Below are 16,940 nucleotides of genomic sequence, written 5' to 3' on the forward strand. Positions count from 1 at the left end.
CCCCAGCCAGCACCACACTAGGCTCTGTACCAAGGAACCAGAGACTCCACCTAGAGCCAGGGCCCCCGGTGGCTGCTTCTGGAATCTCCTGTTGCTTGCCTTTCTTCTCAGCTGGTGCCAGTGTAACTGGGAGACCTGGACAGACCACACCTTGCCTTCCCACCCCAGCCACTGATCCTGCAGGTCTCAGATGTGGTGTACCTGGGGATCCAGACTCCCAAGCATGCACAGAGAAGGGGAGTGAGTGATGTGTCCAAGGTCACACAGCAGAGGGTGGGTGGGTCCATAGCAGTGAGCCTGGTGGGGCATGTGGTCCATTCCACCCCTCAAGGACTGTGTACAGGCAGGACTCTGCCCACAGTCCCTGTAGCTGAAGCCACAGGGTGGGCTCTTGAGAGAAGGGGTAGGACCATGCAGCCAAGGCAAGTGGGCCCAGCCTTTGGAGTCTGTCCTTGTCCTGAAGGGCCTGGGGTATGACAGAAGGCCTGAAGAAGATGGCTGCCTGCACCTCTGTCCACTCAGCTCTCTTTCTTGGAGACCCTGTGGACTCAAGATACCCACCCAGAGGAGGCCCTGGTTACTGACACCCACAGGGTCACTAACTCAGATAACACATGACATCTGTGGGTTGGGCATTTATTATACCCACTCTACAGATGAGGGAATGAACTCAGGAGGGGTGGAGAAACCTGCCTGAAGTCAAGCAATGGAGCCAAGATTCAAACCCAGGCAAACTCGGGGCCAACCAGCTTTCCTGCAGCGATAATGGCAGACCAGGGATACTGCAGAGGGTTTGTAAGGACATCCTAAGCTCCAGACTGTAGTCTTGAAGCCAATCCACCCCCCTCCAGGCATGGCAGCTCCCACGGGCTTGAGGGGTCTGGGCTGTAGCAGGCTTGGGTTTCAGGCAGATCCTGGGCTCTGAGCCCCTAAGCCCCGTGACCCAGGCGTGGTGAGGAGATGAGATCTGCCAGGAAGATGATCAAGGCTGGATGGGGAGCTGGCCCCTCTCTCGGAATCCAGAGATTAGCAATGAGAAAAGGCACAGGCTAGAAGCTGTCCGGGCCCCCTCCTGCTGCCGCGCCCACGCTGGGTCAGGTTACCTTGGAAGTTGGACATCTGGGAATTCTGGTATTTTCAATTATCAGACGGGCACGCCAGGAGGCTATGGGGTCAGTGGTGCCCTGTGACCCTTGCCAGGAGATGAAGCCCCAGGGGGCAGAGCACAGAGGAGGTGGGGGAAGCTGGGCAGCCTGCTTTCCTGCAGCAGGTGGCCAGGAGGCCTCCTGGCCTCCAGCAAGACCTGGGGAGAATGGGGAAAGCCCGCCCCTTCCTGGCAGGGGCTTGGGCCAGCTGAATTCTTCCTATGAGTCATGTTTCTTCCCTAAGTTATGAAGGGGCTGAAAAGGGACCTCTGAGGTTGGATGAGGTGATACGCAAGGTGGTCCCCACAGGCTAAATGAAGGACTGGCTTCTAGTCCTAGATGCCAGCATAGGTCAGAGAGGCAGAAGGCTAGGATGCTGCCTGGCCAGAGGCAGGAGGCCACACCTCACTTCCTGTGTGCTGAGGATCAAGGAAAAACCCACTTTTGGCCATCCATTTCCAGTTGAGAAGAGGCAGTGAGCTAAGGCGCCATGGGGAGAGGCAGCCACTCACTGGGCTGTCTGAGGCCCCACCCCAGGCCCAGGCCTAATGGCCTTGCAGGCCCCAGAACCATCTCCTGCCCTTGCCCCTAGATGGAGATGGCTCCACAGATGCCCGACCCTGCTGTGGAGGCCCTGTCTGGCATCGCTCTTTTCACCATCTCCCTTCTCCCAGACACCATCTGTACTGGTTAGTTTTGTGTCAACTTGACACAGCTGGAGTTATCACAGAGAAAGGANCTTCAGTTGAGGAAATGCCTCCATGAGATCCAACTGTAAGGCATTTTCTCAATTAGTGATCAAGNCCTGCTTCCTGACCTGCTTGAGTTCCAGTCCTGACTTCCTTGGTGATGAACAGCAGCATGGAAGTGTAAGCCAAATAAACCATTTCCTCCCCAACTTGCTTCTTGGTCATGGTGTTTGTGCAGGAATAGAAACCCTGACTAAGACACCATCTATTCTGCCTCTTTATGTTCCCTAATATACTGAGGTTCCCAGCCCTGGGGTTTTGGGCTCCTGATTCTCTGCTGAGAAACCTCTTGCCTCCCATCCACCAGAGATCAATGGTTTCATCTTCATTCGGGTCTCCACTCAAATGTCACCTGTTCAGGGACACCATCCCTGTCTCCTCTCTGTCTCACACATGTTCAACCCTTACCCCCCCCAGTGCCTGGAACAGTGTGTGGCTCAGTAATGATAATTGGTATGTGGAGGGAAGGAAGGAAGACAGGCAGGCAGGAAGGCTGGCTGGCTGACTGGCTTTGGGCAAGCTAGCCCTCTCTCTTCCCAGACTCTCTTCCTTCAGCCTCCTTCCCAACAGTCAATCTTTCAGACAGGAGCTAAATGCGAGTTCTTAGTTAAGCACACCGTGCCCAATTAAAAGACTACGCTTCCCTGACCTCTCTACTGGCTGGAGTGGCCGTGTTGAGTTTGTCACTAGATGAACTATTACATAAAGCCCAAAGGAAGTCAGTTTTACAAGGAAAGCATGCTCCTAATTCACCTCCTACCCTGGTGTCTGGGATGTGTATGTGATAGCAGGAGACACTGCAGCTAGTTTGACCCAGAAAAAGATGTATTGAGGAGTCTGGTTCCCCTGGACACCGCATTCTCTACTTCCTAATATTATTTATGGCTCAGAGAAAGGTCTTGTGGCCTGTTGTATCAACTATCCCTCTATAACTGTACCTTTCTGTCTTATTCATTTTCAGGTTTCTCGTCTCTGGTTCTGGGCCTGTCTAGATGACTGCCTTTGGCAAATGGGATAGAGGCGAACCTCACTTGAAAAGGCTCCTGTGTGTGTCCATCTGTCTGTCTGCTGCCTCAGTTCCCGGCGATGGCAGGGACTTTGTATCCAGGACACCCTGCTACTGATGAGGCTCTTTAGTTCAGCTCTTCATATTATGGTGGCCGCCCCCATCATAACTATTCTCATTGCTACTTCATAAGTAATTTTGCTACTGTTACGAATTGTAATGTAAATATCTGTTTTCTGATGGTCTTAGGTGACCCCTGTGAATGGGTTGTTTGAACCCAAAGGGATCACAACCCACAGGTTGGGAACCACTGTACTAGAGGCATAGAGACATGTGGGGCCACTACAGTCCAACGGACAGCTATCAACTTCAAATAGTACCCAGAGCTGCCCATGCTCTGTAGCAGATAGACAGCAAACACGAGCACACCTCCACCAGGACCAACGCTGCCACAGGCTGCCCAGAGACTCGCAAACTCGTGGCATATTGCTTCTCTTCTGCTACCAGCTTTGTCGTCCCACCTGTCCCGTGTCCTGCCTGTATCACACAGTGAGCCCATCTTCAATGGCACCTTCAGTGAGCAACGCCTCCCTGGCTCCAAAGGATCAGAGCGCAGGATGTGGTCTCCCTCGCCTTCTCTTCCCTTCTCTCCTCTTTCTCCAGGCCCCTGCTCAGAGCTCTCTGATCCTCTCAGCCTCCCAGGGAGAGAAGAGGGTGAAGACAAGTTCATACCAGTTCCAGAGCAGAAGGCATTGTGTGCCCGGACCCAGCAGGGCATGAGGATCAGAGGAGCCCCGGGGATAAGAAAGGCTTTGGAGAGTTCAAAGTCTTTCGTTGAGGGAGCCACGTGGCATGGTGTCGTGGACACAGACCTGGGCAGGGAGCCTGGGGACCTGCTCTGCCAAGGAGCCTCATGGGATCCAGAGGAGCCACTTAGGAATCTCTTTGGGCCTCAGTTTCCCTCTACATAGCAAGAGATGTGCATGAGATAATATGGGGTATTTCAATATGACCCTAATTACATGCTTTGATTAGCAGGACCATGACTCCAGAAGATGTCTATACCCCCGTCTTGGGGAATATGGCTCCCCCATGTGGCAAATAACCCTCAAGATGGGAGACTTTCCTGTGTTACTGACATGGAGACCAAACTTAAAGGAGTAGGGCTTCCCCAGTGGGGAGCCCTTGAGTTTGGAAGGCAGAAAAACCAGGCATCCTGTGGATGAATGAAAGCTATCAGAGGTACTGGGCAAGGACTTGAAGAGATCTCAGTGGCTCAGGGTGGCTCGAAGCTGAAGGAAACCAAGCCATCCCTGGAAGAACTAGACTCAGCACACTGTCTCAACACACAAGGGCCAGAAGCCAGGCCTGGTGATCCAGAGGCTGTAATCTCAGCTACTCAGGATGCTGAGGCTGGAGGATCTCAAATTCAAAGTTTCCCTGGGGCTACAGAGTACATTTAAGGCCAGCCTGGACAACTTAGTGAGTCCCGACTTCAAAATAAAAAAGGGGAAAGATAAATAGCTACAAACCCAGCACACGCGGGATCCGAGGTTCCATGTAAGAACAAAGAGGAAAACTCAAAGATCCTGCAGCCCCAGCTGCAAGACGCATGCCCTGCTTAGTTTGCAGAGGTCTGCATAGCCTCAGAACTGTGAGGTCTTACTGTGTGCAGCTGGAACTGCTAAGCCTGTAGTGACAAGGCATGTAGTAATGGCACACTGTTGCTTAATCCTTCTAGCCCTCTGCAAAAGCCCATTTCATAGGCAGGGAAACTGAGGCCAAAAAAGTGAGGGTTCCCTTTCAGCTGGGACCTCAGGTCAGATCATTCAGGCCTGGCACTGATATCCTTTCTCCCATGTGACCAACTGGGCTGGGAGGACAGGGCATGCCCCTCGATGGATCAATCTGTTGTTCAGCACTTGTGACTTTGAAAGCTGAAGTCATCTATTTAGACACAGAAGGGACTCTTATCTGCAGGTGTCCTGCCACCCCCGGCCCTGATGACATTCAGATCCTGTGACCTCCTGCCATGATGGCTGTGGGCAAGTCCCTAAGAGTTCACAGCTCTTCTCTATAAACTACCAAAGGAGGCCGGGCGTGGTGGCGCACGCCTTTAATCCCAGCACTTGGGAGGCAGAGGCAGGCGGATCTCTGAGTTCGAGGCCAGCCTGGTCTACAGAGTGAGTTCCAGGACAGCTGGGCTACACAGAGAAACCCTGTCTCGAAAAACCAAAAAAAAAAAAAAAACTACCAAAGGACCTTTCAGCTCTGGGAGCGACTCCCGGCTGAGGGCCTGACCTAGCATCTGCATGTACTGAGCACATGGTTCATGCATTGGACTTCATGGTCTCAGTGGAAGCAGAGGACCTCTGGGTTTTTAGTACCTGCCTATGCCAGGCAGCCTGGGTGGCACTGGGGCCATAAGGGTGAACTCCTCACCACAGCTCTGTGAGGAAGGGGGCCTATAGGGAGGACCGAGCAGATGTGATCTTATTTAGTAGACCAAGGCTACCTACCAACAGGGGACAACCAGGCTAGATTTGAGGTAGACATGGTGTCAACCTAGAATCCTAGGACTCCAGAAACAGAGGCAGGAGGACCAGAGGTACAGATTTATTCTCAGCTACATATTGAGTTCAAGGCTGGCCTGGGCTATATGAGATCCTGTCTCTAAATCAGTCAGTCAATCAGTAAGTCAGTCAGTCAATCAAAGCCAGGTGACTCCCATATCTAGACCTTTCTCATCACCTCTGGAACCTGCTGGGTGTGAAGATGGTTGGGGGTGGGGTGCTGAATTGTTTAGAGCATGTCTGGAGTAGCCTTGGGGAGGGAGTGGCCCAGGATTCTGGGCAGCCCCAAGGACTGGTGCCTGTGATTGAGATGCCCCCCCCAAACCATGGTTACCCAGCTGTCCTGCCTGTATATCCACATAAATGCCACCTCTCCGAGGAGCTGTGTCTTGCCCTCTGGTCTCTCTGTGTGTCGGGTCAAGGGGCAGGATGGCCGTGTGGCAGAAGCTGAGGGCTCAGACAGCTGGGCCCAGTCCTGAGGTCGCTCATTCCCAGCTGGTGAGCCCGGGCATGAGGCCTGGCATTCCCTCTAGTGTAAGCCCTGCAAGCCCAGCCTCTTCTCCCTCCTCAGTCCCCGAGTGCCACTTGTGTCTGGGCAGAAGGCACTCCACAAAGGCAGAGTGTGGGTGGAGGCGCGTGACGGCTTTATGAAGTCAGAAGACAGCTCTGGCCCCAGCGAGTGCCAGGGGACTGTGAACAGAGCCCAGTGCTTGCCCAAACGAAAGGCTTTTTCCTTTTAAGGCAGTGAGCTAGATATTTATAAATTGAATTTTAGGGTCTGTCCAAACCCACCACCGAGAATGCATCATCGGCCTGGGGCGGGGCATCTCCCTCCAACCCTGTGCCTGTTTTCTTGCAGTCTCCAATGTCCCAAGCTCCCCATCCTTGCACGCTTCCCTGAACTTTCTGTGAATGCTTCTGGACTGCTCCCTGTGGGGCGTCTCCTTCTGGGTTCCGTGAGGAAAAGCAGACCACTGCACGTGGGCGGTGATGGTGGGGGCAGACAGACAGACAGACGCATAATGATCAGAGACATAAAACTAAATTTTAGCGCCAGGAATGTGGAGCCCTGGCGCTGGGCTGGGGAGGGGTATCTGTGTCAGGATCATCAGTGAGATGAGCTCAGGTCTGCAGGCAGGCCAGAGTCACACGTGCAAAGGCCCTGGGGCAGGAGGGCTCAGGGCTTAGGAGGAACAGTAGAACCCTGTCTGTCCTCCTCCTGCACTGTCCTCCCTAGGGAAAACTTCCTCTCTGCCCGATCCCATCTCTTCAGTCTTTGGAACTTAGCTCAAATGCTCATTGCAGGAAGTCTCTCATCCCAAGAAGGCCGTGGTCTGCACTGGTGGGCATTCTTGGCTCTCATTTCAGGCAGCTGTGTTATGGGCTTTGTAGCTATGGTTTACCTTGTACCCATAGTGTAAGTCCTTACAGGCAGGGCTGTTTCTCCAGGCTGGAGTTAGAGGCCAGCCGTCCCAGGTTAAAATTAAGAGCTGAACCTATTTAGTAGTGGGTCTTTTTTAAAAAAAAAAAAAAAAAAAAACAGGGGCTATCCTGAACACCCTTAGTAGACCAGGCTGGCCTTGAACTTACAGAGATCGGACTGCCTCTGCCTTGAAAGTGCTGGGATTAAAGGAAGCACCACCATGCCTGGGTAGTAGCAGGACTTCTTGTGATTGCCCCAGCCCTACTCATTGGTGGTGGTGGTGGTGGTGGTGGTGGTGTGTGTGTGTGTGTGTGTGTGTGTGTGTGTGTGTTTGGCTGCCCAGCTCCTAGCTGGGTTGTGGCATGTACTCTTTAGAGGACTTGGGACAGAGAAAAGTGGGAAATGGGGTAAGGCCCAGAGTACAAAGGGACTTGGGCTGAGTTGGGCTCCAGTTTCTCAGATTCGTCTGACAACAAGATAAACAATCCTCAGACCCCACTCCCAGACTCTGCCTCAGTCGGCCTGGATGCAGACCAGGAGTCAGGTTATGAAAATCTTTTGTCTGCTCCTAGCAGTACATAGTTGGGGAGACCGAGACCCAAATGAGGAAGAGACTTCCTGCGTCTGATAGAAGGCTCAGTCTTCAGTTCTTTGCCCAGGAACAGCAGGGCCCAGTCTCTGCAGGCAGAACACACCTCCCGCCCCATCAGTGCCGGCCTTGGGTGTGGACTTGCTGTGACTACTGAGATCTGGGTAGCTGCTGGTGCAGTGTGGCTCCTGCTACATGCTCACCCTTCACCAAATGAGCCTGGGAGGGCTCCAGCAAAGACTGGAGAGAGCTGACACCATGGAGGCCAGACTAGCATAGTGGGCCCCACAAGAGGAGGGGTGACCGACAGGGTCCCACAGTGAACGAGAACACAAATGCCATGCCCGTCTACTGAGCTTTGGGGTGGTCTTGTTACACAGCGCTCTCGCAATAGAAGCTGACCATTACAGTAAGGACAGAAAACAAACGTCAGATCTTCTGCTCCAACTCCTTCCTCCTTCCATTTATGTGAGCCCTCGGATGAGCGCATGTGTGGAAGTCAGAAGGTGACCTCGGGTCATTTGTTAGGTACTGTCCATCTGAGACAGGCTTTCTCATTGGCTGTGGCCTGGACTGCTTGGCCAGTGAACTCCAGGAATCCTCCTGTTTCTGTCTCCCAGCACTGGGATTAGAAGCTTGTACAGCTTCGCTTAGTCGCATGCCTCTACAGTTCGCACTGTATCTGCTGAGTCATTTCCCAGCCCCTTCTTCTCTGTTTCATTCCTGAGGATGCCCCCTACCCTCTCCTCCCAAGAGACCCTCCCCTCCCTCCTGTTCTCTGAGCATGCCCAGCTTTAGACAGGAGGGACCCTTCTCAGCAGCCCTCACCCTTTGCAGCTACGCTCTTAGCAACAGCTAGCTCTCCCTCACCTTGGGCATCCAGTAGATGCTGGAGAGGCCCCCAGAGCCCCTGAAGAGCTTCAGAAGTTCCCTTTCTGCCTTCTCCTACTTGAAAAACACTGACTGCTTCCTTTTCTGTAGCAAGGGCCCCAGATGAGTTTTCTCAAGCTAGAGGGACTCACCATTGAACCCCTGTGGGCTGTAGGGTATCTTGGCCAACAGCTGTAGCTTCTGAGATTCTCTAAGTCTCCAGTCTACCCCCAATCTAAGGACGGCGCCACATTCTTGTAGTAGATACACCCCACATCTAAACTGTTGGATGTGGGGTGTATTTGTTACTTAGCATTACCAGTACAGTAGCTGACTAGTACACTCCACTTTCATTTTTAGTCGGTTAGATTCCATAGTCCCGTGAGAAGCAGGCTCCTTCTTGGATATAAAAACAGCCAGCAGAGTCACATTCATGGTCAAAAACAAATCATGTATTACCAGAACCATGATCACCAGACCCATGGTTACTCTAGCATAGAAGCCCCTTAGCCTCTGTCACTCTTCCTGGCTTGTGACCTGACTTTGGCTGTCAGCAGGGAGCCTAGGGATTTAGCAGTTGCTCTTTCTCCCCTAAGGTATCCTCCATCTCTTTCCTGAGCTCCCTTAGTTCTACAAACTACAGTCACAGCAGCCCACCTCCCTCAGGAAATCTTTCTGGCTTGGCTTGAACCTCTGCCTCCAAGATCCCTGTGTATTCCCCATGAAGAACAAGCTGAGGTGTGGCCTGCTTCTCTCCTGTCACTTGTGGCTCTGCAGGGGAAGAACTCACTATTCAGTAAAGTGAATAACCCCAGGGAGTATTGAATCACAGGCAAACCTTTTTTAAAAAATCAAATCCAGGTCTTACACATGCGAGGCAAATACTACTACTGAGCCCCAGCCCCAGACAAAACTGTTGATTTTTGGAGATTTTAGCTATTTAGCTATTTAGCCCTTGCTTCAGTCTCCCGAGTGCTAGGGTAAGAGATGGACACTATTGCCTTAGGGCATGGCATCACACAGAGTGACAGTCCCCTCTTCGTGTTCCCCGTGGGGCTCACCTGCTTGGTTGGTGGTGATGTTCACAGAGGCGAACTGAGGTGAGAAGGGACTCTGGTCGGTCACACCGTTCACGGCCTGGATCTCGAAGGTGTACTGCGTGTGTGCCAGCAGGTCACTGATGTAGATGCGTGGCTCAGTCAGGCCCAGCTGGCGGGGTGCATACTGCACGTTGTCCCCGCAGCGCGTGCATGCGCCCCGGCCAGAGCCACAGCTCTTGCAGATGATGTTGTAAACAAGATCCTCGCGACCCCCTGAGTCTCGGGGCGGGGTCCACTCTAGCATGAGGGACGTCTCGTTGACGCTGGAGATCACAGCCTGGGGCGCAGAGGGGATGGCTAGGGAGGGGACAGGAGAGTCAGTGGTGGCTGTGGGTACTGTCTCCATTCAGTTCCCTGTTTCCCCCAGCCCTGGTCCCCTAAAAGGCTTCCTCTCAAGCCTTCCATCTTCCCAAAGAAGCTTCTAGAATATGTTATCTTGCTGTGTGTCAGCATCTGCTTTCCCCAGGTCCCCAGCCTCTTCAGTATTGGTTCCTGGGAACTATTTTCATGTTTGGGGTGACACCTGCATGCTAACAGGTTCCCTCCCTCCCACCTTCCTTCCCGTGTGTTGTATGTGTGCTCCAGTAAGTAGAGATCAGAAGACAACTTTGTGGAGTTGCTTCTTTGCTTCTGCCTTTAGGCGGGTTCTGCTGATTGACATCAGTTTACTGGGCTTTGGGGGCAAGCCCTTCACTCAGGGAGCCATCTTACTGGCCCTTTCCCTCTATACCAGAGCCCAGGGTATCTGAAAGACGACAGTCCCCAGCCTTTGTGATTGGGTGCCAGCCACTGACCAAGGGCAGAAGTTGTTGAGTAGGATATCTTATGTGTGCGTATGCGTGTGAGTGTGTGTACGTGTGTGCATGAGTGTGGTGCACGCATGTGGGTATGAGTGAGCATGTGCTGCATGTGAGCATGTAGGTGTGTTGCATGCATGTGAGTGTGTGTGCACATGGATGGATGTATATATGGGTGCATGCATGTGAGTATGAATATGTGTGGCATGTGAGTACGTAGGTGTGTTGCATGCATGTGAGTGTGTAGGTGTGTTGCATGCATATGAGGGTGTGGGTATGTGAATGCCCACGTGGAGGTCAGAGCAAGCGATGTCTTCCTCTATCACTCTCTGCCTCACTTTGAGGCCGGGTCTCCCACTGACCTGAAGCTCACTATTCCACAAGGCTGGCTGGCTAGCTAGCTCCTGGGATCAGCCAGTCTCCACTCCCTCCACTTCTGGTGTCTGGCCTCTTATGTGGGTGCCAGGGATTTGAACTCAGGTCCTCATGTTGTAGATCAAGTGGCCTTACCCACCGAGCCATCTTCCCCCAAGATCTCTGGAGTTATACATGGAGATAGATGGCTACATCATGACTTTTTCTCCTTTCTGCTGCCTAGTGTGTGTACATGGGTATGTGTATATGTGTGTGTTTATGTGTGTATGTATTTGTGTGTGTGTGTATGTGTGTGTATGTATATGTATGTGTATGTGTGTGTATTTGTATCTGTGTATGTATGTGTATATGTGTGTGTATGTGTGTATATGTATGTGTGTATGTGTGTGTATATGTGTGTGTATTTATGTGTGTGTATGTGTGTATGTATGCGTGTTTATGTGTGTATGTGTATATGTGTATATGTGTGTGTTTATGTGTGTATGTGTGTGTTTATGTGTGTGTGTATATGTGTGTATGTGTGTGTTTATGTGTGTGTGTATGTGTGTGTGTATATGTGTGTGTGTGTGTACTGCTGGAGCTTAAGCAGCAGTATTAGAATTGACCTTGTGGGGAAAGGCGCACGCCTTAGAAGCCACCATGAAGTCACCTTTCTGAGCCCTTTGAGCCCTTTAACACGACAGAACAGGTCTATATGTCTAAGTCACTGGGGTCAGCCCTGTGAGTGTCATCCCTGACTGAGGTAGGGGTAGAACACTACTCAGCTCAGACACTGAGTGCACAACACCAAGCCTCCTCCTGCCCCTCTGTGAGTCAAGACCTTGACTTTATCCTCACATGACTGAGTGGAAGGGGCACATGCTACATGCCAAAACAGAGCCAGCTTTCTGTTCCCTCCCCTAGGTGCTCGGCTGCTCTGTGGCCATTCCCCTTGCTCCAAGCCTTCCTGTGGGTCGATTGGGGGCAGGAGAAGACGTACTTGTGCAAGGCATGTCTAAGGGGTCCAGGTCGGCCCTGTAGTAGCCGTTGCGGCATACACAGTTGGTGGCACCCTCGGAGGTGGTGCGGCTGTTGATGGGACAGTGGGTGCAGGCTTCGTCCCCTTGGTTGGCCTTGAAGGTTCCTGATGGACAACCTGGAAAAGGACACAGGGAGGGTCACCAAGGAGCCCAGGCAAGACAGAGAGAGGCTGTAGTATGAGGAGATAGCCCTAGCTGTGATCCTGGAAACCTAGCTCCTGAAGTTCTGGGGTCTCAGCATGGCAGCCCGGCTCTGGCCCAGGGTTTCTAGAAGACCTGTTTGTTTGTCTCTGAAGCTGCATGTGGGTTCAGTGCCCTCAGCAATCACCCTTCATTGTGCTGGACCATCTGTTCCTCAGCCTGGAGAGGCTTGATGAAGTTTGGATTCCTAACCTGGTTAGCTGTAACCAGGTAACTGGGCTCTAGATCATAGACATGGTTTGATATAGAGTGCTGGGCAGTCAGACCATACCCTGAGTGACCTGGTACACACTGAGGAAACTTCTGGAGTCACAGAGAACTATCTGGGTCTGAGGTGAGCATTCTATACATGCACATGTGATGCCTGACACAAGCCCATACCAGGCTACGCACCATGTAAAGTTTAGTAAATGTGTAAAAAAAAAAAGGGGGGGCTTGCAGTACCGAGCTCAACCTGAGGGGGCAGTGTCTACACTCAGGCAGCACCTAGCCGTCTGGGTTCTCTTGATGAGCCAGTGACCTTGTAGCCAGGGCATGCATGGGTTAGGTTCTACTGCCATGTGAGTGTGGATGGGTTCAAATCCATTTACCTGTTTTGCTGGCCTGGGAAGAAAATCCAGAGGTTGGTAGTTGGGCCCTGCCCTCTCAACCTCTGTCTATGTGAAGAGGTGGAGGGAAAAGAACTTCAGAGGAAAAGCTCTCTGGGATGAAATGCTGCTAGTTTACCTAGGTGCTGTGTGACTTTTAGCAGGTGACTGTACCTCTCTGAACATCCATTTCCTTGTCTACAGACAGCTAACATAAATCATCCTAATTCGTCTTTCCAGCCCTGCTGTTTGGTGTTTACCTTTCAAGTCCTAGTCTTAGCAACACATCTTTCCCTGGCTGAGCCTCCAGGATAGAGATCCTGCCTTTCCTGGGGCTTGAGACAAACCCCAAATTCACCCTCCTGACATAATTACCCATGTACATACAGGGTTTCCTGGCCATTTTTTTAGCTGCCCCAGAACTGAAGCTGCACCTCATTAACTGTTGCTTGCCTTGTCTGCCTAGCTGAGAAGCTGGTATTCAGCAAGCGCTGCATAAATGCTTCAGTGGGAAGAGAGCGTCAGAGAATAAGAGGTTGGGATGGCAGTGAGCATGGTTTACAGGGAGCAGGCTGCCTGCTGAATTCATATCCACCTGAGTGTGTAGCGTGACCCACCCGACTTCCGTGTCTGTAAAACAGCAGTTAGTGCTGCCGAGAGCAATCTGCCAGCTCCCTGCTGCGCGAAGGAACAATCTTGGCATAGATACACAATTACCTGTTCAAAACCAAGCCGCTGAGTGACCATGGATACCATAGCTGACCTCTCTGAGCTCAGTGGTACAAAGCACCTGAGACAGGGAGTGGGTGGGCTCTGCTCAGTACCAAGCCCAGCACAACTCCCTATGGGCATCAGAAAACAGCCCCTCTCAGGCCTGCCTCTCCTGCTTGCTTCAGGACACAGGTTGGCAATGCAACCAAGCTAATCATTGGCCACTGTGGCTCATGCTATCCTGACCAGGCCCTGTAGGACCACAAGGGGTTAGAAAGGACTTCATCACAAACAACCAGGCTTCGGTAGCTCCAGTGACAGCGCAATCCTATGGTAGAGATGGGGTAGAGGTGTGGGGGGTGGGGGGATGGGGGGTGTGCTCATGACTAACATGCATAGTAACAGCTCTGAGTCCCCTGGCGTTAGCTCTGTCCTAGGATTTGGTCATTCCAATCTTTGGAAACTTACTGAGTCCGAGCTAGCTGTCACCCTGCCTCTTCTGCATCCAGACAGGGAGTTAAAGCATGAAGAGGGAAAACCATTGTCCCAGGACCAGAGGGAAAGCCACTGTCCCAGGACCAGAGGGAAAGCCACTGTCCCAGGACCAGAGGGAAAGCCACTGTCCTAGGACCAGAGGGAAAGCCACTGTCCCAGGATCTGGCTTTGGTGGCAGAGGGGGGTTCGGCCCCAGGCCATCTGTCTTGGAGGCCTCGTCTGTTCGCACCCAGCCTTAAGAGTTCAGAGTGACTTCTTTTCTCACCCACAGTCCCCGAGTCTTAGTGGAGAGCAGATGGATCAACAGTTGCTACTCTGGGCATCTCTGCAGTTCTGGCTTCGTGGACCCGACTCCTCCTCAGTCATCAGCCCTCACTGCTGTGGATCAAGATGGGGCCACCATCTTGGCATGGCCCAGGGATCTGAGGCCATCCAGCCATAGCGGCTGTGGATTGGCACCGGCCCAGGGTTAGCCTCTCAGACTTTGTGTCCTTCTCTGCATTAGGGGCTTGTGGGAGGGTCTAGGACTGTCCTACCGATACTAAAGGATTTAGCCCCAAGCTTGGGCTCTTCCTGGCTCCCTCATCAGAGCATGTACAACTCTCAGTGCCTGCTCCATCTGCTGGCCAGTTCCCAGCTGCCTGGCAGGTGGCTGCTCTCTCCTCTCTGTGCCATGCCAGGCCTCCATCTGGACCATCTTCCCAGCTGCTGTGCTGGGTTAGCGTGTCCTGGGCCACCCTGACCCTATCCGGCTTCCCAGTCACCTCTTCACCAGCCACCCCCAGTCCCTCAACTTCCTCAAACCCGGTCCCCTTCAGCCTGGGAGGTCACTTCACTCTCCATCCAGTCCCCAAGACCACCCCCTCTTCTTCCCTGCCTGCACCTCCCCTCTTCCCACCCCCTGTAGCCACACAATTACCAGGTCTTCCCTCCGCAGCAGGGTCCCATGCCTGCCTCTTCTTGGACAGCTCCCACCCCTGCAGGCATCTAGAAAGCTCTTCCCACCCACTCCTTGGCATCGCAGTGCCATCTGGCCTCCTCCTGCCCAATCTCTCCCAGCCGGCTTTCTAAAATACAAAGTTGTTCTATGTTACTGAAAGAGGCACAGAGGCAGACAATGGAATATTATTTGGCTGCAAAAAGGAACGAAGCCCAGGGCTGCGCTCCCACCGGGGAACCTTGAAAACATTGTACTCTCTCAATGAAGCCGGTCACAAAAGTAGGATTCCATTTATAGGAAATAGGCGCATGAGAGACACATCTGAAGAGACAGGAAGTCGATGTGTGGCTGACAGGGGAGAATGGGAAGCCTGCTAATGGATAACAGGCTGACTTTGGGGGCCATGAGAACATTCTGAAATTGACTGTAGCAGTGTTTGCATGGCCCCAGGAATGCACTAAAACCCCTGCGTGTGTGCCCTTCTGGGCAGGTAAATTCAGAGGTGTGTGCTCAATGCCTCCCTGTGCAGCTGCTATCTCAGATGCCACCCCAGGGAGCCCAAGCTCTTCAGAGCCCCTGAAGACCTCATGCTAGGTCCACCCGCCCATCTCCCCTGCCTCGATGTCCACCCCTCTATATTCATTCACCTGCGGTGCCCACACCATGCTTCCTGCCCTTGCCGCCAGGGCTGCTCTCCCTTGGTCATTGGGTCAATGGTACCTACTCCAGGAAGTCTTCCTGAGTGTCTGTCTTAATGGCTTTCTTATGAATCTATGTGCCCAGCTGGGCTGTTTATCTTAGAGATCTTGCCAGTCACTAGGATGGATGAATGAGCACTGGGAAGAACACCAGCTCAAGACTTCTGTTGGCATTTGGGGAAACTGAGGCTCAGGGGAAAAGGAAACAGACAAAGCTCTTAAGACTTAGTTCTCTCTTCTCCCCTGAGCCCCCAAGAGAGAGGTCTGGGCTGGCTCCTATCCCCCAACCCTTGGATGTCACGTGCAACATCTCAGGAAGGTGAGGCCTGGGTGCGGAGCAAGCAAGTCAACGTGCTCAGTGCCCAGGGATCTCCCTGCCAGCCCTCCACGGTTAACACAGGGATCTGCTGGACACTAGCTCAGCGGGCTAAACATTGTTTAACTCAGAATAAAGCCACAAGGCCCCGGGGGTCAACTCCAAGTGTCTCCTGGCGGTTTCCTACCACAGGGCTCCTGCCATTGGTTCCTGCCAGTAGCTTCACTTCCAGGCATCTGCTAAGCTGTACCCCCTGCCTGATGCCTCATCTAATCTACTCAAAGGTTACCGACTTAGAAAGGCTGGCTAGACTACTGTTAAAACGCCAAAACAGAGCTGGCCTTGGATTCCACTTCCCTTCAGTGACCCTCAGCTTGTGTCAGCGTTAGAAAGCAGACCAGGGTCTTGCAAGTCCCGTGTATGTGTGTGTGTGTGTGTGTGTGTGTGTATGCGTGTGATCCCTGGAGGTACTACAAACACTCCCAACCCCAGTGGGACCCCAGAAGGGTGGTGGTTGGCTGAACGGAGAATGCTTCACAGGGCTGAGATGCAGGAAGAGATGCCAGGCCACCAGCATCTTCATGACCTATCAGACCACTTCAGTGCCACAGAGAGACTCATGCCTGCTGCTGGCTTTCTCTGTCTTCTGATCCTGTCTGCTAAGGTGACCAGATTTTTTTTTTCCTAGTTCTTAAATTCAAAGTGTTGAGTCCCCAGTAGGGGACTCAAAGTCTGAGGCCAGCAGGGAGGGCTCACAGCCCCATTGGACAGACCTCAGGGAGGGTTCACAGTCCCATTGGACATTTACTTTGTTTTTCTCCTGTAGTCCAGGTTTAGAACTCACCTTGTAGCTGAAGATGACCTTGAACATCTAATCCTCCCGCACCCACCTCCTGAGTGATTATGATGTGTGTATGTGCCACCACACCTGATTTATTCGGTGCTGCGTGCATGACTGGCAAACATTCTACCAACGGAGCCACATCTCTGCTCCCATCAGACACTTCTCCAGCTCTGCTGGCCACCTCTCATCCAATCACAGGTCCTTTGGTAACCTGGCCTGCACAACCTGCTCCTTTCTCCTGAGGGCATCTCCCGTACCCCCTCCCTCCATCTCTGCCCTGTCGCCAGCTCAGGCTTCCAGCCAACACAGACCTGTTCTACCTCCAATGGTGACTGCTAAACCAACCAGCTGGCTAGCAAGTGAGAAGCTCGACTCACACTGCTGTTCCTGTATTGTGTGGGCTTCTGCAAGAGCCAATTCCGTGTGACCGGCTTGAGGTCAGGGTCTCTGGTGCTGTTAGAGGCGTGCACAGCTGGCTCTGCTAAGCTCTCTGGTACAAACC

The 16,940-nt window shown here is 52.7% G+C and overlaps 1 protein-coding gene across 4 annotated transcripts in view; it reads right to left on the minus strand.

The window, feature by feature from the left end:
* The window catches only part of Ephb2 (EPH receptor B2), a 188,436-nt gene that overhangs the window by 31,252 nt on the left and 140,244 nt on the right, over positions 1-16,940 (minus strand). For all 4 annotated transcript variants that reach the window (XM_029476643.1, XM_021159263.2, XM_021159261.2 and 1 more), the window contains exons 4-5: positions 11,607-11,762; positions 9,417-9,752 (exon numbers count right to left, since the gene is read on the minus strand). In XM_029476643.1, the coding sequence (XP_029332503.1) occupies positions 9,417-9,752; positions 11,607-11,762 (492 nt within the window). The remainder of the gene's footprint in view (positions 1-9,416; positions 9,753-11,606; positions 11,763-16,940) is intronic.

Source organism: Mus caroli, chromosome 4, assembly GCF_900094665.2.
Source record: "Mus caroli chromosome 4, CAROLI_EIJ_v1.1, whole genome shotgun sequence".
In the NCBI taxonomy this organism is placed as follows: domain Eukaryota; kingdom Metazoa; phylum Chordata; class Mammalia; order Rodentia; family Muridae; genus Mus; species Mus caroli.